General features: G+C 36.5%; 2 protein-coding genes and 1 pseudogene across 5 annotated transcripts; all 3 read left to right on the top strand.

Moving 5' to 3' along the window:
- Positions 1–2,102: 2,102 nt before the first annotated feature.
- Positions 2,103–9,489, top strand: LOC18587596 (uncharacterized; annotated as a pseudogene). The gene is made up of 18 exons (XR_016028248.1): positions 2,103–2,601; positions 2,673–2,902; positions 4,000–4,086; positions 4,188–4,277; positions 4,367–4,493; positions 4,588–4,688; positions 4,916–5,084; positions 5,344–5,465; positions 5,676–5,804; positions 5,884–5,982; positions 6,113–6,170; positions 6,258–6,333; positions 6,420–6,548; positions 7,015–7,172; positions 7,382–7,453; positions 7,555–7,741; positions 8,047–8,140; positions 8,253–9,489. The product of XR_016028248.1 is annotated as an uncharacterized LOC18587596 (transcript).
- A 1,124-nt stretch (positions 9,490–10,613) lies between these two features.
- Positions 10,614–21,310, top strand: LOC18587595 (ABC1 family protein). 2 transcript variants are annotated; one of them, XM_088809530.1, is made up of 19 exons: positions 10,614–11,043; positions 11,877–11,997; positions 12,078–12,305; positions 13,371–13,457; positions 13,559–13,648; positions 13,736–13,862; positions 14,680–14,780; positions 15,585–15,753; positions 15,984–16,105; positions 16,642–16,770; positions 16,847–16,945; positions 17,073–17,130; positions 17,217–17,292; positions 17,379–17,508; positions 18,288–18,445; positions 18,804–18,876; positions 18,976–19,170; positions 19,952–20,045; positions 20,170–21,310. In XM_088809530.1, exons 2-19 carry the CDS (start codon positions 11,920–11,922, stop codon positions 21,045–21,047), a joined length of 2,892 nt encoding a protein of 963 aa, XP_088665656.1. In that variant the 5' UTR covers positions 10,614–11,043; positions 11,877–11,919; the 3' UTR covers positions 21,048–21,310. The 2 variants fall into 2 exon arrangements, with proteins under 2 accessions (XP_088665656.1, XP_017982789.2); XM_018127300.2 differs by having other exon boundaries at positions 10,615–10,997.
- Positions 21,311–21,649: 339 nt separating this feature from the next.
- LOC18587594 (putative calcium-binding protein CML43) lies at positions 21,650–23,170 on the top strand. 2 transcript variants are annotated; one of them, XM_007011471.3, is made up of 2 exons: positions 21,650–22,214; positions 22,386–23,170. In XM_007011471.3, exon 2 carries the CDS (start codon positions 22,441–22,443, stop codon positions 23,098–23,100), a length of 660 nt encoding a protein of 219 aa, XP_007011533.3. In that variant the 5' UTR covers positions 21,650–22,214; positions 22,386–22,440; the 3' UTR covers positions 23,101–23,170. The 2 variants fall into 2 exon arrangements, with proteins under 2 accessions (XP_007011533.3, XP_017982790.2); XM_018127301.2 differs by having other exon boundaries at positions 21,650–22,218.
- Positions 23,171–23,184: the final 14 nt, after the last annotated feature.

The raw sequence follows: 23,184 nt of genomic DNA, 5'->3' as shown, positions 1-23,184 counted from the left end.
ATTAGCCGGCAAGTCATCCTTGGCTGCACCACACTGTCTACCTCTTCATGCAAGCCCCCAACGGCCACTTCTACTTGGTTTGCTATGCAAATCATTCTAGCTGTGAGCTGTGTATATATATATAGATAGATAAAAAAGATTTGGACGAAAATCTGTGACACATGTTGCTGATATTCGTAGGCCTAGCTAGCTAGCCTGAACAAAAACGAACAGTGGGGGCATCGCCCAAAGATTCCAAAAGTAGGCCAGTGACCGAAATGCCAGCCAAGGGCCAGTGTGCCAAAGAAAGAGCACCTATAAAACATGGCCCAGATTAATTCCCCATGTAAGTGATATAAATCCGTCCAAGACCCTACTCAATTGGGTTAGCAGACGAGGTCCCAACTCAGGATTTCCTGGACCCACTTGGCTTTGGAAAAAGTCAGAGAGGTATCAATGGAAATGATGGCAATTGGTTTTTTGTTGAACGGAATCTTTGATAGACGTGGCTTTCAGGACTGAAGACAGCACCATCGGGCCATTGCACCCACCCTGCTTCTTGAATTTTCTTTTGGGACCGTTGTCAACTTGTGGCATGAATATCAGCTCTAATGAATCATGCTTGAAAGCTTTATGTCAAATATGGTTCTTAATTGGGTTAGCAAAGATTAAATCATTAGGCAATTTGAGATCAGTAAATGAATGTGGCTGGCAGAGATCAGAGAAAGATGAGCTGTATCTGTCATGGGCAAAAACACATGGAAAGGAAAAAAAGTGCAAGGCTTTTGACATTTTGTGGAGGCATATCTCGATAGGTAATGTCATTTTGTCACTCTTTCTCGAAGCATATATATATATATATATATATAAAATGATTTTTCGTGCTTTTTACGCCTCAAAAAAGAAAAATAATTAAAAGAAATAGTATTAGTATTTGATGCCATTTTTTTCGCAGACCGCCGCTTCCCCACGTTAGGTTAAAGTTGTCCCAATCCAAGTGGGCACAATATGCCATTCAAATGCCACGTGGATTTTTCTTTTTTCTTTTGAAGTTTTTGATAGGGAAAAGCAACATATGGTCATCACATCCCTTAATCCCTATCAACACAAGATGAGCAAATGTTTGGCAAAGAGAACAATCGTTGCTGTACACGTCATTACTTCCATTATATTATTTACAAAATAATTATTTTATGTGAAGATTAGATGCCCATATTCATAATATTGGGCTTCTATTTTCCAAAGAAAGACAGCGTTGGGCCTTTGCGCTTGTGCGTGCCATTTCCTCTCGATTACCAAACTCCCAAGCCCAGTAGGGCTGGGGCACGTGGAACAGATTTGCTGTCACGTTCACACGTGTGGAAGTAAGGAATATGTGAAGGTTAAGCATATTTTTCAATTCTTCGTCTCTTTTATTTATTAATTTTGATTTGAGGGGAACAAGATTCGAACAAATTCTTTAAACACGGAATAGATACACTCATCATTCAACATTTATGTATTCTTTATTTAATTGTTTCAAATTTCTATCTAATTTATAAAAACTTTGAAATTCACTAGTGCTATCACTAATGTAATAATAATTTACATAATTTAATACAAATTAATAGTATTTTAATTACATTTTTTTAGTTAGAAAAATTGCGATTCAACCATGCATGAAATATACAAGCATATAATAGTATTTATTTATTTTAACCTTTTTAACTCTCGAAATAAGTTAAAAAATTTGTCTCTTCAACTTCTTTTTTTATTGGAAGACATATTTTGAAGATATGCAACGAAAGAGTAGTAAATTACACTATAATCATTTTGATGAATTTTAATTTTGATATCACGTATTGACAAATGTAGATATATAAAATTATGTATTTAAATTTTTAATTTAAAAATAAATACAAAACATGGATTTCTTAATTAGAATCATTTATAGCGTAAGTTCTAGAATAATGAAACAAGAAAGAAATGTTCAAGTCAATGTTATTCGACTTGTTGTGATGTATATTTCTCCCTGAACCTGATCCAGAGAGACAAAGCCCGTCTTAACCCAGTTAATCACGTTTGAACGCGTGTCACATTTGAAACAGACTTGGTCAATCTCTCACACTTGGGCGTGGCGGTTATTAAAATGCGAGCGGCTGTGCGCAGGCGGCGTCCGAGGTACAGGGTCCGATTCAATAATTTGACGTTGAGATGATAGATACCTGCATTCCTCAGGAAAGAAAACAAAAATGTAAAGATATAGGAGTAGAATCGAATGAGCAGAAGCTGTGGGTTGTGACAATGAATTCGAGCCTTCATTAGATGGTTTACATCCATCCATGTGCATGCATTTAAGATTGTACCCATGGTCATTTTTTGCATGAATTTAACGGTTAACTCTTGCTTATTACCTTCACATCAAATGTACTGCTCATGTTGGTGTTGGTTCATCCGAGTGTGTATTGTACGACAGTCTGATCATTTTCTGTTGATGTTACTTTTTCATTTTTCTTCCGCAAATATCTGTGAACAATTCATTATCTTGGCTTCATTTTGCACACAGTCCAATGGGGTGGGGAAGTATTTACAGAAGACGTTTGAAAGTTTTCTCGGTTGCTATATCAATCTACTTGGATTATAAGATGAAATTCCTTGATTCTAACTTCTATTTGTGAATCAATGCTCGGAGAATCTTATGTATACTGGCGTTCAGACTGTGCAGCACAGAGAGAAATGGACTAACGAATCAGAAAGAGCTGCTTTATGGGAAAAGGCTCATAAGCGCAATGCTAAGCGTGTTGTCGGTTTTATGATAGAGATGAAAGGCTTATGGGTGAAACTTGGGCAGTTCTTATCCACACATGCTGAAGTGTTTCCTGAAGCCTACATATCCCTTCTCAAGCAATTACAAGTCTCTCTTCCTCCTCGTCCTTTCAAAGAGGTGATACTCTTTATTTTGACGTTTGGAGATCAATTTCTTACCCCCATTGTTATCACTTTGACTATGAACGAGAAAAACAGGACTTATAATTAGTGGTATAGCTGTTCTGCATTTCTGTCTGCTTAATGTAGTTGGCAATCATCTCAGGTATTCTTTCATGCACTTCTATTATTGTTGCATCATATAATTTTGAGGTTACTATTATCATATGATCCTACCACGTAGTTTATGAATCCTAAGAAACTATACCATGGTCTGCCACCCAAGTTATGGAAGCTGTCCTGCTTAATTGGATTTCAGTTACCATGTGCAGTGAAAAGACTGGATATTCTTGTCATGTCATTTGCAGATTACAGATATGCCATCATGAGTGGATACATAAACAGGTTTCCAAGAGCCTTTGCTTGAACATAATAAACTTAAGCATGAATTGTACTTGGTATAGCTTAACTAGTACTTGGAAACGTATTAGCTTGATAAAAGTTGGGTCTCCGGATGGCTTCATTGCAATATGCTCAACTCAATGATGCTTTATTCTCAAACTAGATGGATTCATCTACGTTCCTCCATTTCCTCCATTTTGTTTGACTGATGGCCATATCTTGTAAAATATTTAAAAGATTCACAATACTGTGTGGTTGGTAAAATTTGTTTAAAATTTTTTATTCACACCAGCATTTTGAATGCATAAAGACCATTGACCATTTTTGGTTTGTAGAAGGACAAAGACTGACATAATTCCTGCCGACCACTACATTGGGTAGAGATAGAGAAAATTTGATTGTATGCTACGATTAGATGGCTAGAATTCCATGAAAAGCCAGTATTAGAGGTAACTCGGTGCATCAGATGGTCTCCAAAGGCTTCAGTAAGTGAGCAGTAATAGGTTCCAACTAAGATGATGATAAAGCATCCGGGTAGTTTGGTACACAAAGCATAATGAAATTGAAACTTGTTTGTGTGTAAATTTCAATTGATTCTATACATATCTAATTCTCCAAGGAAAAATTTTAAGATGATTGTTTTTGTCTGTGTTCCTATCATATATCTAACTGCCTTATGCAGTTATTGACTGACGCTGATTTTTATCTGCACAGGTATGTCAGACTATACAAAATGAGTTTGGCAAGACCATGGACGATCTCTTTGCAGATTTCACGAAAGAACCTTTGGCAACAGCGTCAGTAAGGACCATAGATGTGTTGCTTTATTCTCCTGAGGCAAATTAAAAGTAATTCCTTGGAAAATCTTGCTGATGAATGAGGACATCTTTGATTCTATGCAGATTGCACAAGTCCATCGAGCGAAATTAATCGATGGGCAGTAGGTGGTGGTTAAAGTTCAGCACAAGGGCATCAAAGCAATCATATTGGAGGTTTTGCATGCTTTGGCTTTTAAGATGTCGGGATGAAAAGTAAGAGTTGCAGTGATTAGACGGCTGTTGGACATGCTGTTGTCTTACAGGACTTAAAGAATGCTAAGTGGATTGTTGATAGGATAGCTTGGGCAGAACCAGAATGTGACTTTAATCCAATGATGGATGAATGGTGCAAAGAAACTCCAAACAAGCTTGATTTCAATCATGAAGCTGGTGTGCCAATTTTAACATGATTTCTTCTAATTTCAATTATTTACCCCCACTTTTTTCTTTTTTTCATTTTTCTTATCGACACTTGCCTATGTAGAGAATGCTAGAACTATGTCTGGAAATCTTGGCTGCAAAAAGTTATGTGATGAGAACTAGTCTTCAAACCAAGTCAATGTCTTGATTCCAGAAGTTATTCAGGTATATCCTGAGCTCATTTCTAAACGTGAATATTTATATGCTACAATGCATGTGATCAAAATGGAGTACTATGTTAGGATTTTTGCCATCTGATCAGCATCCGTATGTTGTTCTTCTGGTATCATGATTAATCATGTAAATTAAAGAGGGTAGCAATGGAGCGTGAGAGATGTTCACATGTTTCAGTTTAGATGGCTTGCTCTGGTTCCTATTCGTTTTAATGACAGTCAACTGAAACTGTCCTCATTTTAGAGTACCTGGATGGAATTCGTCTGAATGACTCTGCATCATTGGAAGCTTTTGGTGTTAACAAACAGAAGATTGTTGAAGAAATCACTCGTGCATATGCCCACCAAATATATGTTTATGGGCTTTTCAACGGTGATCCTCATCCTGGTATCCCTTCCTCTCTCTTGCCAACTCTATCTTGATGGATATTTTAATGGATATCCTCATCCTAGTACTATGATCTGTGATCTTTCTATCTACCTATGCGTCTGTGTATCTGTCAATCTCTCCATCCACCTATCTTCTGTTCTGCAGTTTAATTTCTTTGTTCAAATAATTCTTGCCAGGTGTATGTTTTGATCTACTTGATTCTACTTCCTAATGAGTTTTTGACCTTTTATAAGTATTCTTGTTAATATATGCGCAGGAAATTTCCTTGTAAGCAAGGAAGCCCCTCATCGCCCAATTTTACTTGATTTCGGGCTTACTATGAAACTATCAAGCTCTGTGAAGCAAGCACTAGCAAAAATGTTTTTGGCATCAGCCGAGGTTTGTGTTATCAAATTAGTTCTTCTGAGTCTTCACCTTCATCTACGTTAATATACATATGTGAGATATGGTTGACCTTTCTCTTTTGACATTTTTAATAAACTAGTTTCAATGATACAAATATTTCTATTTCTGTCATCTTCTTCACTCCAAGAGTTCTTTAATTCACTGTAATAGGATTATGAAATAATACATCACTCTTTGTGGCAGGGTGATCATGTGGCTCTTTTGTCTGCCTTATCAGAAAGGGGCCTCAAGCTACGCCTTGATCTACCCGAGGAGGCTATGATGGTAACAACTGCATTCTTCCGTAGTTCAACACCAGCCAATAAAGCTCATGTAATTGTCGACTGCTTGCCTATCAAGTGGTGTTTCAACTTCTGCGACTCCGTCTGATGCTAGTTGTTTTTTTATGCAGCAAACCAGGAAATCTTCGGGTGAGCAAAGTGACAGAAACAAGAAGCTTGCACAGGAAAAGAAGAAATCCAAACAAAAAGAAGTCCAATACCTCAACCCAGTAAGTTTATGTCTGCTTTTTCTTTTGGTGCAGAACCCTGTAAGTCCATTTCATCTACCACTGTTATTCGTTTAGTATTTTCATTCACTATATAACCCATCATTAACTAAGTAATACAATTTGTTTTCAGGTTGATGCATTTCCGGGTAATATTGTACTCTTTACACGGGTTCTAATGCTTCTGAGAGGTCTGTTATAGAATCTCCTATCTTCACCTTGTTATATTAAATGATTGTGCCTCTTGCTAATTCATCATTTGTGCTACATGGATTCAGGGCTCTCATCCACTATGAGTGTTCGCATAGTATATCTGGATATCATGAGGCCATTTGCCGAGTCTGTTCTTCTAGGGTGAGTATATTTTAAATTTTACAACGTCAAGTTTATGAATTTTTTATCCCGCTTCATCTTTGATTGAGTTGTGATTTCATTTTCAGAAACATTAATAAGGGGCCAGCTGGAAATCCAAGTGGATCTATAACACACCAGTCCATTCTGATGTGGAGGCCAAGCTGAGGCAGCTCTTAGTTGAGTTGGGAAATAATGATAAAATACTTGGGATTCAGGTCTGCACCACTATTCTGTTATTAAACTATCGTCTGATGATCTTAGAAGCCTCAATTTGAAACCTCCATAGTATTTCTATTTCATGCATTTTAGCAGGATTACATACACCTTCCGAAGTATCTTTTGAGAACAACTGAACATGCTGTAAATGGTCCCAAAGTATGTTGCTACCACTAATGTATAAGTTTAACCCGACTGCAAAAGCATTAGGAACTAAGTTGCCCTCTTAATGGATAAATCATTTAGGATCTCGAGTGTCAAAGTAGAAATTAGAATTCCTTCTCTGATGGACTTTTTAGACTTGGTGAAAAAAAGAAATGAGGGCAATCTTTGTGTATTATACTTTGCACTGGTGGGCATAATTCATGCTAACTGTAGTTTCAGTATACAGTTAAGAGATAAATTGTGAAAAGCATATTGACTTTTGTTTATCTTGATAATATTTACAATTTTTTTTATCTCAAGGTTTGTGCATACAAAGATGGGGAGGTTATTATTGACTCTGCTGCTGGAGTGCTCGGAAGATGCGATCCTCGCCCAGTTCAGCCTGATACTCTTTTTTCTGTCTTTTCTGCAACCAAGGGTATAACTGCAGGAATGTTACACTGGCTGGTAGACAATGGGTATGTAATAATTTCATAACTGCAAAGTTCAGTGTTGGGTAATCTTTAGATTCACTCTTGAGGAAAAACTGGAAAAAATTAGTCTGTTCTGTAAAATGTAACGAAATAGGGGAATTAAGGCATGATAGTAGGTCAAACGACTATTAATGGTTCAAAAATTTTCAAATTATATGCAAATTTTTTTCATAGAAATGTGCACTCTCTTGCAGAAAACTCAAACTTGAGGAAAATGTTGCAAATATTTGGCCAGAATTTAGAGGAAATGGAAAAGATGACATAAAGGTTGGAATTCTGTGCATAAAGACTTATTAAACTTGGATAACCAACACTTAGAATTCGTAAGTATTTCATTATCATCATTCTTTAAACCGTTTTTCCTTCGGGTTCATCATGTGCTTAACCATACATCTGGTTTGCACAATGCGTTGCCTGATCTTACAGCTTTGCTAATGTTTGAGTGGGATGAATGCTTGAACCTGATTGCGGCATCAGTACCTGAGACTGAACCTGGGTAGCAGCAGTTGTATCATTATCTATCTTTCGGCTGGTTGTGTGGTGGAATAATTGAGGTATTTTCTCATGCTTTCAAGTGTATGAAGTAGTTTCCTTCCCTTTCACTTATTTTAAATTCAATTATAATTCTTATTTGGGGAAAAAAAATGAAGATGGTTTAAATATTTCAATGTTGTTGGGCAGAACTATTGGAGTTGGTTTTCACAAGAGTGAGCATTTCTCATGTTTTCTACATTGTCACTCGTTCTTATCATGATCAGATTCTTCTTACTAACATCTTAACTAAGTTGAAACTTTAGGAACTTAGTCGAACAAACTAACACATATTACCCTGGTTTTAATATTTGCTTGGGTGATGCAGCATGCATCTAGGAAGAAATTTCAGGAAATCCTTGAAGAGGCATTCATTCATCCTCTAAAAATTGAAGGCGAGCTTTATGTTGGAACTCTTCCTGGTACTTCAAGCTCATGTCGTTATCTTCTTGCTTCATTAAGTAGTCATTACTTAAGAGGCTCTAGTCATCTTCACTCAAACTAGTATTAATGCCTTCATTGACTCCTCTCCAGGTGTGGAATCTCGACTTGCTTCACTTACGCTAGATACGGATGATCTCAACAAGCTCTCACAAACGCACAATCGACCTGAGATGCCATCCACCTTCCAACTCAACAACATTGCTCAATTTGCGACTTCCTCGCCTGCTTTATTTAATATGCTTAACCTCCGCCGTGCTATCATACCTGCTGCTAATGGACATTGCTCAGCCCGTGCACTTGCACTCTACTATGCAGCCTTAGCTGATGGTGGTGTGGTCCCGCCACCACATTCCTCTCTTTCAAATCCACCGCTTGGCAGCCATCCCCATATCCCCAATTTTCTTTCCAAGTAGAGCCACAAAAGGCAAAAGGGGACCAACGTGGTAGATGCTGCGCCGAAGGATAAAACGAATGGTTGTGGACAAAACAGGTACTGCAATAAAGATTTCAAGGACAGTGGTGACAGTTGCACTAGGTTTGACAATGAGGGTAGCAATGGTAACAGTAGCAACAGTACAAGTGATGACTGCAATGCAAGCGGGGATGGTCCTCAAAACGAAAACAGCAAGATTTTCTCAAACGCTAGGATTCATGATGCGTTCCTGGGTGTAGGTGAATATGGAAATTTGGCTTTGCCACGCCCAGATGGGATAGTTGGACTAGGATTTAGGAGGTTGAAATCAAAGGATGGGTCTTTTACAGGCTTTGGGCACTCGGGTATGGGTGGATCAACAGGTTTTTGTGATATTGAAAACCGGTTCGCTATTGCAGTGACCCTTAACAAAATGTCATTTGGAGGTGTGACGGCAAAGATTATTGAGCTTGTTTGTTCAGAGCTAAATCTCCCATTGCCGGAGGAGTTTTCAGGATCTAGTGACGCTTACAGACCTCTGATTAATTAAGGAGATTATTCATTTGTTGGCATACCATTACGTAGGAATTTGAGCTATGGTACCCTTTCTTGTTTATTTGTTTTACGTGAACGTGGTTATGGACAGCCGACAGCCTGTGGTGATAGCATTGGGCTTATATTACTGAAAGAAAGATAACATTGCCCTTCTCAGAGGTTTCTCATTGGGCCTTGCGTTTGTCCTAATACCAAAGGCCGGCGCCCGTGGAAAAAAGGAATATACATTTAAGGATGACCATATTTTTCGATTTTTTATATTCTTTATTTATTTAGTTGGATTCATTAAAGAGTGGAATTAATTCTTTAAATGCCGATATATCTACTTATCGCTAACATTTATGTATCCTTTATAGTTAATTAAAGAAGAGGTAAGGAATGCCTAATTTATAGGCAATACAATTTCTAGATAGGAGAAATACAGCTTTTTTTATTTAAAAAAAGAGAATTTGAATTTTACGTTTTAAATGAGAAGATTATACATTAATTAATAAATTAAATGTTCAAGTGCAGGAGAAGTTTAGCTTAGAGGTTGATTTATTTTTTGAAAAAAAAAATTTAATTTTATATCACTTAGTTGGTAAATGTAACGGTATAAAATTATGTATTTAAAATTTTAATTTAATTATAAATGTATATATTTGAAAAGGTTTAAAAATTAATTTTAATAAAAAGAAAAAAATAAATAATTAAATTTTCATACAATGAAGAAATATTTGTAATAATTGCCTATTTGATTTGACTTTTTTTTAGTTTATCTATTATTAAGTTAGACCAAACAAGATTTAGAAAAAAGTTTTAACAAAAATGGTTTTCAAAAAAAATAAAATTAAAAAAAAACTTAAAGAATAAGATATAGAGAGGATTTTTTTTTTAAATAGCTTTTTAGAAATTACCTTGTCTTAATGGATTTCTCTTTCCTTTCTCGGCAATAGAATAAAAAAAATCAAAAATTCAAAATTACATTAAGATATTATTTAAAAATTTTACCTATTCTTCGCAAAAAAAAATTTTAATGTTCAATACAACATTTTCTATTTTCTCTTTCTTTTTTGAGAAATTGAAGCATTACTTATCTTATTGCTTGTTATATTAATAAAAATTTGATATTATTATTATTATACAAAATTTGTGAGTTGTTGTTTTTTTATGAATTTTTTTTATTTTAACATTTGAAATAATTCAAAGTAAATTTGTTCTGCTTTAGTTTATTAAATAATTAAAGATGATATGAATAATTTTTATGATAATTTTAATTAAAATTAAAATTTATATAATTTATTTTATCAAACAATTAAATATATAGTTTTAGTTTAATTTTAAATTATTTTTTGTTTATATTACTTAATTCTATAAAAACTTTTATAATTTCCTTAGGTGGAAGTTTCCAGGCAATTCATGGGTTGGAAGAGAAAGCCCAAGGTTGGCTTCAAGGTCTAGGCCGTTCAACTAACTTAACGTCTTGGATTGGATTCCCTCCGATTCCGGCTTTCCTCATCCGAAGGATATATTCTTCACTGCGATTCCACGCCATGTTAATGTCATTGACTTGTTGTTACGTTAATTTTTCGCTCTACCAGAAAGACAAAGCCTCGCTTAACCAGGTTAATCACGTTAGGACGCGTGTCGCATTTGAAAATTTGATGATGACGTGGTCAATCTCTGTCGGCTCGTGGCGTTAATGCAAATGCGAGTGGTTGTGTGCAGGCGGCGCCTAAGGTCCTCGAGTCTAACTCCATCGCGAAAGCGAAAGGTAGAAAGGAAGATTCTCATGCCAAAACAACGCGAGCTTGATTGGAATTAGGCTTTCACCCTCTAGGTTACCTTAACTGAACCCGATCCCATCCTTCTCGTTCGATCCATGCTGTGTGAGTGTATTTCTCCTTGAACTAGTTGCCAATTTTGGAGTTCCAGGTCGCTTCTTCTGTTTATTGTGATATTTAGATTTGTATCGGTTCTTATTGTTGCAAATTAATGTATTTATATTTATTGATTTATGTTTTTTAAGAAGATTTGGAATAATGACTCAATCCTCAAGGCTCGACGTTGCAAATCAAACAATGTTGTGATTTTCAATCCGAGCGTGGTTTTACCTTCTGTTTTTTACGCTGCAAATGGATTGAAATATTAATAGTAATATATGTATGAATTTGCAATTACTTTAGTTTTGGGTTTGGTGTATGAATTTGCAAAGCAATGTGTCCAATTCGTATGTCTCATTTCCTTTGCAAGTGCAAGTGCAAGTGCGAGTGGTAATTTCATTATCAGGGATAAGACAGTGATGATAGTTGTCTGATTTGCTGAGCCTGAAGAGTACTGCATCTCAAACATTAGTTTGACATTGAAATGATTGACTTGTCATTCCAAATACTGTGCTACAAGTAAATACTTCATTCCTTAAGAAAGTAAAGATATAGGAGTAATATTGAATGAGCAAAAGGTTTGGGTTGTGGTGATGAATTCAAGCTTCACTAGATGGTTTAGATGCATCCATGTGCACGTATTTAGGATAAATAATCCAAACCAGCCAATTTAAGATTGTACTGATTGATGTTGAAAAAATGGAAATCATATAAGTTGTATTGTTCTTGGATGGTCGTTTATTGCATATGTTTAACTCTTAGGGGTTTCCAAACTCTTGCTAACCTTCACATTAATGACTGCTCATGTTGGTGTTGATTCATCCAAGTGTGAACTGTAGCACAATCTGATAATTTTCTTTTGATGTTACCTTTTTTCTTCCTCAGAGATCAGTGCATTTCATTATCTTGGCTTCATTTTGCTCCTCGTATGATGGGGTGGGGAAATATTTATAAAAGACGCGTGAAAGTGTTCTCAGTTGCTTTTTTAATATACCTGGATTATAAGGTAAAATTTCTTGATTCTTACCTCTATTTTGAATTAATGCTTGGAGAATCTTATATACTTGTATTCTACCTTTATTGAAGGCTGTTCAGCAAAGAGAGAAATGGACTAACAAATCAAAAAGTGCTGCTTTATGGGAAAAGGCTCATGAGCGCAATGCTAAGCGTGTTCTCAGTTTGATAATTGAGTTGGAAGGCTTATGGGTGAAACTTGGGCAGTACTTATCCACGCGTGCTGATGTTCTTCCTCAAGCGTATATATCACTTCTCAAGCAATTGCAAGACTCTCTTCCTCCTCGTCCTTTGAAAGAGGTAATGCTCTATATTTTGACATTTTGAGATCAATTTCTTACCCAATGTTATCACTCTGACTATGAACAAAAGGGACAGGGTTTAGTGGTTTAGATGGTCTCCTGCACTTCTATCTGCTCAATTGATGTAGTTGGCAATACTCTCAGTTCTCCTTTCATGCACTTCTATTATTGTTGAATCACTTAACTTTGAGGTTACTATTATCATATGATCCCACCATGAAGTTTATGCGTCCTAAGAATTACAAAGCTTGTTATGGTGATGACTAAGTAATATCTGGTCTGACACCCAAGATATGGAAGCCGTCCTACTTATTTGGATTTTAGTCACCATGTGCAGTGTAAAGACTGGATGTTCTTATTATGTTTGTGGAGTACATATATGCCATCATGAGTGGATATATAAACAGGTTTCCAAGTGCTTATACTTGTATATAATAACCTTGAGCATGAATTTTACTTGTTATGGATTAACTTGTATTTGGAAAATTATTAGCTCAATAAAAATTGGGTGGGGATAGCTTTGAGAAGTTATTAGAATGTGCTCAACTCAATGAGGTCGTATTTTTAAACTAGATGGATTCGGTGACATTCCTCCATTCTGCTTGACTAAGGGTGATGTCTTGTAAAATATCTAAAAAATTCATTACTGTATTGTTGGTAAAACTTGTTTTAGAAAGTTTGATTCACATGAGCATTTTGAATGCATAAAGAATATTAACCCTTTTTGGTTTGGAGAAGGATAAAGATCTAAGATTGCATGCTAAGATTAGATGGCTAGAATTCCATAAAAAGTCAGTGCAAGAGATAACTTGGTGCATCAGATGATTTCTGAAGGCTTCAGTATTGAGCGGTAATTATTCCATATAAGATGAGGATAAAGCAGCCGGGGAGTTTGGTACACAAAAAATAATGAAATTGAAACTTGTTTGTGTGTTAATATTTCAATTGATTCTATACATATTTAATTCTCCAAGGAAAAACTTAAGATGATTGTTTCTGTCTGTGTTCCTACCAGTCCTGCCCTATGTAATTATTGACTGAGTGCTCAATTTTTTTTGCACAGGTTTGTCGGACTATAGAAAAAGAGTTTGGCAAGACCATGGATGTTCTCTTTGCAGATTTTCTGGAAGAACCTTTGGCAACAGCATCAGTAAGGACCATAGACATGTTGCTTTATTCTCCCGAGGCAAATTAAAAGTATTTCTTTGGAAAATCTTGTTGTTGAATGGGGACATCTTTTATTCTATGCAGATTGCACAAGTACATCGAGCAACATTAATCGATGGGCAGGAGGTGGTGGTTAAAGTTCAGCATGATGGCATCAAAGCAATCATATTGGAGGTTTTGTTTTCTTATTCTTTTAAGATATTGAGATGAAAAGTAAGAGTTGCAGTCATTATGGTTGTTGGACATGCTGTTGTTTTACAGGACTTAAAGAATGCAAAGTCGGTTGTTGACTGGATAGCTTGGGCAGAACCCCAATATGACTTTAATCCAATGATAGATGAATGGTGCAAAGAAGCTCCAAAAGAGCTTGATTTTAATCATGAAGCTGGTATGCACTATTTTAACTTGATTTATTCTATATCTGATGTGTGTAATTGGAAAAAAAAAAGGATTTTCTTTTTTATTTCAATTATTCCCACTGTAAATCCACTGAAAGAAAGAGTTATATCACAATCATGAAATTGGGGCAAATTTTCAAGAAGAAAATTGATATGACAGGAAAGAAAATCCTTTTTCGACTTTCTATATTTCCACATCTACTTAGATTGCCAATGAATTAATAGATTAATGTTGCTTGATAGTAGTTGGTGATGCATTGCTGGTAATGCCGATGGTACTGGTGATGGTAGCTTTGATGTTGTGTCAATGACAGTAGAGAAAACTGGTGTTTGACTTTAAAATGGTTTTGGAAATTACACAGTAGGTGGAGTTGGTGCATGAACCAGAAATAAAATTGTTGGCGATAATGCTGACGGTAGTAGAAAAGCAGTGGACAAATGAAAATTTTCTGGCATGAGCATAATGGTAATGATAATAGTGGTAAAAGTGATGTGGTGACATCAGTTTAGCAGGGCTGTTTCAATGGCTGTTTGCTAGTATGGTGATCTAATAGTATTGTTTGACCATGAGGTGGTCAGGCATCCAAGCAGCTGGGATTATGAGAATGGAACACCTCCTTAAGTTTTATGCTAATAGTTTGGACCTTTAAACCCTGGCCAAAAGATAAAGACGGATGAGTCCGGTTCCCAAATTCTCTGCACCCTTCTTCAATCGAGTCGTGCAAATATTTTCTCAGACACATTGCAATTTTGTACCCTCTGTCTTTTTTTTCCTGTCATTTTTCTTATTGACACTTGCCTTTGTAGAGAATACTAGAACTGTGTCTAGAAATCTTGGCTGCAAAAAGTTACATGATGAGAACAAATCTTCCAACCAAGTCAATGTTTTGATTCCGGAAGTTATTCAGGTATATTCTGAGCTAATTTCTATACATGAATATTTGTTGCTATAGTGCATGTGATCCAAGATAGAATAAACTGTTAGGATTTGACCATCTGAGCATCCTTATGTTGTTCTTGTTGTACCATGATTCATAATTTAAATTAAAGACGGTAGTAGTGGCGCGTGAAAGATCTAGCACAGGAAATAATTTTGATCTTTGTGACCATGTGGTACTAACATGTAAGGCCAATACATATGATGATTCCTGTCAGCTAATGACTCCTTAAAATGTTGCCTCTTTGAAAGGCACAGAAACACCTTCTAATTTTGAAAACTTGAAAAGCAAAACTTAATGTACAAATAGAAGTTCTAGTTTAACTTCATATAAAACAAAAATGAACTAATGTAAGATAAAGGAAAACTTTGAATTATAATAATTGAAATTTAAATCTTAAGGCTTTTAAATCTGTGGTCTTATGATTTTGTTTTAGACAAAAATTGGAATTAGCGCCCTTGCTTATCTTTGACGCGGTACCTATCTCTTTATAGCAGAATACTCTCCAACAAATCTTATGCCTATAAATGGAGAGGCCTTTAACTTTAGCTTCTAGGTTTTATCATAACGTCAGGTTCTCCCTGGAATGTGGTAGAGAAATGTTGTGTGCAACAACTCTAGCACATATTTTTCCTGATTAAATCTCCATGTGAGGAAGAGGTGTTCCTCCTTTTAGTCACCTTACATCTGATTAGCGTGTCAAGCTTATTCCTTCATTATGTTGCCTCTTCAGTTTAGAAGTCTCAGTCTGATTCCTGTTGGTTTTAATGACAGTCAACCCAAAGTGTCCTCATTTTAGAGTACATGGATGGAATTCGTCTAAATGACTCTGCATCATTGGAAGCTTTTGGTGTTGACAAACAAAAGATTGTTGAAGAAATCACTCGTGCATATGCCCACCAAATATATGTTGATGGATTTTTCAATGGTGATCCTCATCCTGGTATCCCTTTCTCTCTCTTGCCAACTCTACCTTGATGGATTTTTAATGGCTATCCTCATCCTAGTACTATAAACTGTGATCTATCTATCTGTCTATCTATCCATCCATCTATCTTCTGCAGTTTAATTTCTCTGTACAAATAATTTTTGCCATGTGTACTTCTGATCTACTTGATGCTACTTTCTCATGAGTTTTGCCCTTTACAAGTTTTCTTCTTAACTTACTTGCAGGAAATTTCCTTGTAAGCAAGGAAGCCCCTCATCGCCCAATTTTACTTGATTTTGGGCTTACAAAGAAACTATCGAGCTCTGTGAAGCAAGCACTAGCAAAAATGTTTTTGGCATCGGCCGAGGTTTGTGTTTTATGTATGTATTTGTTTTCCATTAAATCTTGCATTTCATGTGAAATGCAGACCATTACAGAGATAAGAGATGGCTCAATATTTTGACCTTGAGCTGTAAATACCTAAGGCTCCATTGCTTTACCATTTAACAGTCATTTAATTCCTGTTTTACCAATATTTATTTAAACTGTGTCTTGTCCTTGTTTCACGTCTTCCTACTTTAAATGTGTGGATTATTTTCTCAACCTACTCATATCAATCATTGCTTTACCTGTCTTCATGGCTCTATACCTTCAAATATTATCTAGTTCTTCAAAGTCTTCACCTTCATTTAGGTTAATACACACACACACACACACACATATGCATGTGTGTGTGTGTGTGAGAGAGAGAGAGAGAGATATGATTCACCTTACTGTTTTGACATTTTTAATAATCTAGTTTCAATGATACAGACTTTTTTATTGCTGTCATCTTCTTCACTCCAAGAGTACTTGAAATGACTGTAATTGGATTATGAAATAATACATCACTTTTTGTGGCAGGGTGACCATGTGGCTCTTTTGTCTGCCTTTTCAGAAATGGGCCTCAAGCTGCGCCTTGATGCACCTGAGCAGGCTATGGAGGTAACAACTGTATTCTTCCGTAGTTCAACACCAGCAAATGAAGCTCATGTAAGTGACACTGCTTGCCTCACAAGTTGTCATTCAAATTCTGAGTCCATCTAATGCTATTTGTTTTTCCATGAAGCAAACCATGAAATCTTTGGCTGAGCAAAGAGACAGAAACATGAAGATTATACAGGAAAAGATGCAACTCAACCGAAAAGAAGTTAAACGCTTCAACCCCGTAAGTTTATTTCTGCTTTTCTTTTGGTACATAACCCTGTAAGTCCATTTCATCTACTACTGGTATTCCTTTGGTATTTTCCTTAACTATAGCCCATCATTAACTAAGGAATACAATTTGTTTTCAGGTTGATGCATTTCCAGGTGATATTGTAATCTTTACACGGGTTCTAAATCTTCTGAGAGGTCTGTAATAAAAACTCCAATCTTCACCTTGTTGTATTAAATGATTGTGCCTTTTGCTAATTGATCATTGTATTACATGGATTCAGGGCTCTCATCCACTATGGATGTCCACATAGTATATCTAGATATCATGAGACCATTTGCTGAATCTGTTCTACTAGGGTGAGTCTATTTTAAAATTTACATGGTCAAGTTTATGAATATTTTCTCCTGCTTCCTCTTTGATTGAGTTGTGATTTCATTTTCAGAAACATTAATAAGGGACCAGCAGCAAATGCACAGTGGATCTATAACACGCCAGTCCATTCCGATGTAGAGGCCAAGCTGAGGCAGCTGTTAGTTGAGTTGGGAAATAATGATAAAATACTTGGGATTCAGGTTTGCACCACCAGCATTCTGTTATTAGACTATTGTCTGATGATCTGACAAGCCTCTATTTCTTTTTCAATATTTTGTTTACCTGCCTAATTCCACTACTACAGTGGTTAATTTCCAAGCTTGATTGCAGTCTATTATTTTATTGCCAGCCAAGTTGTTTGGAAACATTACACTGAGCTCAGTAAATGCGTCAGAGGAATTTGCTTCTCTTTTTCCTTCTTTTTCTCCTCTTTCTCTTATGTAGTGATTTTTCAGACTAAGTCCTTTTTCTTGAAATGGCTTCAATAATTGAGTCTGCTTCAAATAAGCATTTGAAACCTCCCTAGTTTTTCTATTTCATGCAGTTTGGCAGGATTTCATACACCTTATAAGGATCTTTTGAGAACAATTGAACATGCTGTATTTGGTTCCAAAGTATGTTACTATCACTAATTTATACGTTTAACCCTCCTGCACTGTCCATATTTTGTCTGGAAAAGCATTAGGGGCTAAGTTACTTTCTTACTTAAATAAATCGTTAACTATCTCAAGTGCCGAAGTAGAAATTAGAATTCCTTCTCTGGTGGACTTTTAAGATTTGGTGAAACAAAGAATAAGGGCATTTCAATATACAGTTAAGAGGTAAATTGCTTTTGATATTTTAACATTTTTGTTGAAAAGGCTAGTTTAAAATAATAAGTGACAGGCTTTATTTTCTTTTTCTATTTTTTGATTATTGTGACTTTAAAAGAATATTGACTGTTGTTGATCTTGATAATATTTTCAATTTTTATCTCAAGGTTTGTGCATACAAAGATGGGGAGGTTATTATTGATTCTGCTGCAGGAGTGCTTGGAAGATACGATCCTCGCCCTGTTCAGCCTGATACTCTTTTTTCTGTCTTTTCTGCAACGAAGGGTATTACTGCAGGAATGTTACACTGGCTGGTAGACAATGGGTATGCAATAATGTCATAACTGCAAAGTTCAATGTTGAAAAATCTTTAGATTCACTTTGTGGAATAACTGGAAAAAGTTGGTATGTCCTGTAAAATTTGTCTTACATATGTAGGAATACTCTTCTTTTTCTTGTCAGGAATGCATTGACTAAGACCATGCTCGTACTCTAGAATTTCAATATGTTAGTCTGTCAAATGTAATGAATTAGGAGAATTAAGGAATGATGGTTGGTCAAACGATTATGAGTTGTTCAAAATCTTGCAAATAATATGCAATTTTTTCATAGAAGAGATGCTTGAAAAATCGAAGTTACGAAAATTTTTAGTAGTCTCTTACAAATAGTGCACTGTCTTGCAGAAAAGTCAAACTTGAGGAAAATATTGCAAATATTTGGCCAGAATTTAGAGGAAATGGAAAAGATCACATAAAGGTTACTATTCTGTACACATATACCTATTAAACTGGATAACCACCATTTAGAATTTGTAAGTATTTCATTGTCATCGTTCTTTAAACGTTTTTCCTTCAGGTACATCATGTGCTTAACCATACATCTGGTTTGCACAATGCCTTGGCTGAACTTAGAGCAGAAAATCCTTTGCTAATGTCTGAGTGGGATGAATGCTTGAAACTGATTGCAGCATCAGTACCTGAGACTGAACCTGGGAAGCAGCAGTTGTATCATTATCTATCTTATGGTTGGCTATGTGGTGGAATAATCGAGGTATTTTTTCATGCTCTCTCATTGGATTGTGTCACTGTAACTCAATGTTTTTGAGGTGCAAATTAAAAAGAAAAAAAAAGGGTGCTAATGGTTAAAATTGAGAAAGAATCACACTTTCAAGTGTATATTTTCCTTCTCTTTCCCTTACACTTAATTAAGGCTTAAGATTCTAAAATCTTACCATATTCCTAAAATGATTATTTCATTTAATTCCATTATGATGCTTATTTGGAAAAAGAAAAATGAAGAGGGTTTAAATACTTCAATGTTGTTGGGGAGGACTATTAGAGTTGATTTTTGCAAAGGTCCACTATCCTTACACAATCATAGTGCTGTTTGAATTCAAAGGAAACTATATGGAAATCCTTCCCTTGGAGGAAAGCTCAAACATGTTAATAAATTTTTTTCCTGCGAACTTTCACCTAGCTCAGTGAAGTTAAAGTTCTCTTGGAAATTCTAATTATTTTTGGTAATTGTTTTCCCAGCACTCTCTTGCTTGAATTTATTTTGAGAATATTGTTTTTCAAATCTCTCTCTCTCTCTCTCTCTCTCCAAGCAGTTAAACAATGTCTTTGCCAATTGTTATAATATAGTGGCTTTCACCAATCTTAAAAAAAAAAAAAAAAAAGAGGAAGAAATAGTGGCTTTGATAGGAATACATGGTCACTTGTTGTTATCAGTTTCTTCTTACTAACATTCTGCTGAGTTGAAACTTCAGGAACTTAGTCTAACAAACTAATACATATTAACCTGGTCTTAATGATTTGCTTGGGTGATACAGCATGCATCTAGGAAGAAATTTCAGGAGATTCTTGAAGAGGCATTCATTCATCCTCTTAAAATTGAAGGCGAGCTTTATGTTGGAATTCCGCCTGGTACTTCCAATTCCTGTCTTTATCCTCTTGCTTCATTAAGTAGAAATGCTACATACACATTACCTGCTGGCCCTAGTCGTTTTCACTCAAACTAGTATTAATGCCTTTATTGACTCCTCTCCAGGTGTGGAATCTCGACTTGCTTCACTTACACTAGATACAGATGATCTTAACAAGCTCTCAGAAATACGCAATCGACCTGTGATGCCATCCACCTTCCAAAACAACTTTGCCCAACTTGCAACTTCCTTACCTGTTTTATTTAATATGCTTAACATCCGCCGAGCTATCATACCTGCTGCTAATGGACATTGCTCAGCCCGTGCACTTGCACGCTACTATGCAGCCTTAGCTGATGGTGGTGTGGTCCCGCCGCCACATTCCTCTCTTTCCAATCCACCGCTTGGCAGGCATCCCCATATCCCCAGTTATCCTTCCAAGAAGAGCCATAAAAGGCAAAAGGGTAAGCGGACTAACATGGTAGATGCTGTGTCGAAGAATAAAGCTAATGGTTGTAGACAAAACAGGTATTACAGTAAAGATTTCAAGGGTAGTGGCGACAGTTACACTAGGGTTGACAGTGAGGATAGCAATAGTACCAGTAGCAGCAGTACAAGCAACTGCAATGCAAATAGGGATACTCCTCAAAACAAAACTGACAAGATTTTCTCTGACCCTAGGATACATGATGCATTCATGGGTGTAGGTGAATATGGAAATTTGGCTTTGCCAGATGGGATATTTGGACTAGGATTTAGGAGGTTGAAATCGAAGGATGGGTCTTTAATTGGCTTTGGGCACTCGGGTATGGGTGGATCAACAGGTTTTTGTGATATTAAAAACCGATTTGCTATTGCAGTGACCCTTAACAAAATGTCATTTGGGGGTGTGACCGCAAAGATTATTGAGCTTGTTTGTTCAGAGCTAAACATCCCATTGCCGGAGGAGTTTTCCGGATCTAGTAGAAGGGATCTGAATACCTTCAGCCCTTTGATTAATTAAGGACGAGAATAAAATTTTGCCATGTGGTACTGTTGTTACTTTGTTTATGTATATCATACATAGCCACACGGATTAATGATGGATTATTATAGGGTTATTCTTATACCACTTGATAATAAGGAAGAAAAAATTAAGGGGGTGATAATGATGGATAGACGGTATGTAACTTGTAAATCTTACTTATACATTTCCATTTTTTGTATCGAATGGTTTTAAGTGTATCAGGATATTAATATGATGGAATAAGGTAAGAATTTGAGGTGTGGTGCTCTCCTTTTGTATGAATTAAGATGGAAGGTGAAAAGGTAATACATAATGAAATGCCAACCTTGTTTTCCAAGTGCAGGCGAATCACCTATCATTACATGGCGATTAACGCTATCGCGTGACTGTGATTTGTGAATTAATGGGATCCAAAGACGAGGCTGGCGAATGCATGCGTGATACCATTCCTACACGTATTTACAAGTGCCTAAAACTACGAAACGCGGTTTCTGCCCACTCTCTTCTTAAAACTTTTAAAATACTAGTACTAATGGCCATGGCTGGAAAGGAATACCATTATATATATATATATATATATCCCATTTTTGATACACTCCCATACCAGTATCATTTTGTTGAAATTTCAATTATTTAACCTGTCTTCTTCACAATATCAGGTCGTATACAAGACAAGAGATTGGTGTCCTCCATGCTTCCAAGAAGCTTCTATGTTACTAGTATTGCGCACAACTCAACTAGCTACAAGCAACCATTGACATCCATCCCCTTTTGTTCATTTTTGATCAGTTGGTTTCGATGTCACCTTCCCACATCTAATCCCATATTTCAAAATGGACAAAATACTACTAACCCTTTTGTTTATATGAAATTAAATTTCAGTACTGCTGCAGATCTGGCCGGGTAGTATTAATTTTATGTGCCTCCCCACCGCCACTATGCACTAAAATTTATCTTATATTTACAGGGCAATGCAATGCATGCTGTGATTAATTTGCTTCCTCTTGTCTTGGTGAGATTGATGTACTGTCCTGATCAGGCGGGCATCGTTTAGTGGAGGAAGAACAGTCTGACGCTGGACAGGGTGTAGGCATCCCAGAGTTGTCTGATTCTGCCATGAACTACCACACAATTATGAACATAGCATTTATAGGCTGCTAAAATGCATGTATCATCCTCTCACAACTATATTTTATTACCCTAATTTTCCAGCTTCATTTCTGATTTATATATACAAGTTAATCAGATTTGAGCCACATTATTTTAATGAACTAGTTTATATACTACTTGGTGAGGTTACAGAATGGCACTTGTTGTGATTTTCGTTGATACCAGGGGTTCTACTTGAAAGCCTCAACTATATAACCTAGGGACGCTGCAGCCTGGAGGGATGGTGTTGGAGCAAGTGCAACGAGTGAAGCAATTTGAGTCCCTTTCCTCTCACTTCCCACTTCAATTGAAGATGATTGGCATAACCGGAGCATGTTCCCGATTAATGGGGGAGTTACTGCATGGGCTGAGACGAGTACGATCAACTTCAGCTCACAATATTGATCCAATTCACCCTGCAGCTTTCAAGCCACAGGAGGAGGCCCGTCGTGCTCCAGTTGATGACTCGATGCTTCGGGCTCTCACTGCTGTGTTTGGCATGGAAAGCAATGGCAGAATCACCAAGGAGAAGGCCCGTCAAGTGGTGGAGAAGCTTGGTTTGGTTGAGGGTGAGGGAGACGCTACTAACTTTGACCTGCCTGGTGGTGGTGGTGCTGCTGCCGGTGGTGGTGGGTTAGAGGACGAAGTAGCCGTGGAGGAGGTGCTAGGAGGATTCATGGAAGATGGTTCCAAGCGGAATGAGCTGCTACGCCAAGCCTTCAGGATTTTTGATGAGGATGGCAACGGGTTTATAGACGCATTAGAGTTGAAGAGGGTGCTGCAATGCTTGGGCTTGGACAATGGGTGGGATATGGGTCAGATTGAGAAGATGTTGATGGTTGTAGACTTGAATCTCGATGGAAAGGTTGATTTTAGAGAGTTCGAATTGATGATGGGCTAAACCGAATGTGTCGAGCAAGGGAAAATTAGAATATATGCTCTATGTTCAATACCATTTTTTCCAATGCTAATTGTATATTTCCTT

The sequence above is a fragment of the Theobroma cacao genome, chromosome 9, assembly GCF_053813885.1.
Source record: "Theobroma cacao isolate CCN51 chromosome 9, ASM5381388v1, whole genome shotgun sequence".
NCBI classification, from domain to species: Eukaryota; Viridiplantae; Streptophyta; class Magnoliopsida; order Malvales; family Malvaceae; genus Theobroma; species Theobroma cacao.
This window is presented reverse-complemented; position numbering and strand designations above follow the sequence as displayed.

What these genes read in the sequence shown, in the direction of transcription:
- LOC18587595 (XM_088809530.1), top strand. Translation starts at nt 11,920, where the DNA reads ATGATGGGGTGGGGAAATATTTATAAAAGACGCGTGAAAGTGTTCTCA. An exon ending in CAATGGTGATCCTCATCCTG is followed by an intron (nt 15,754 to 15,983) that starts GTATCCCTTTCT and finishes ACTTACTTGCAG; the next exon opens with GAAATTTCCTTGTAAGCAAG. An exon ending in TATGTGGTGGAATAATCGAG is followed by an intron (nt 19,171 to 19,951) that starts GTATTTTTTCAT and finishes TGGGTGATACAG; the next exon opens with CATGCATCTAGGAAGAAATT.
- LOC18587594 (XM_007011471.3), top strand. Translation starts at nt 22,441, where the DNA reads ATGGTGTTGGAGCAAGTGCAACGAGTGAAGCAATTTGAGTCCCTTTCC.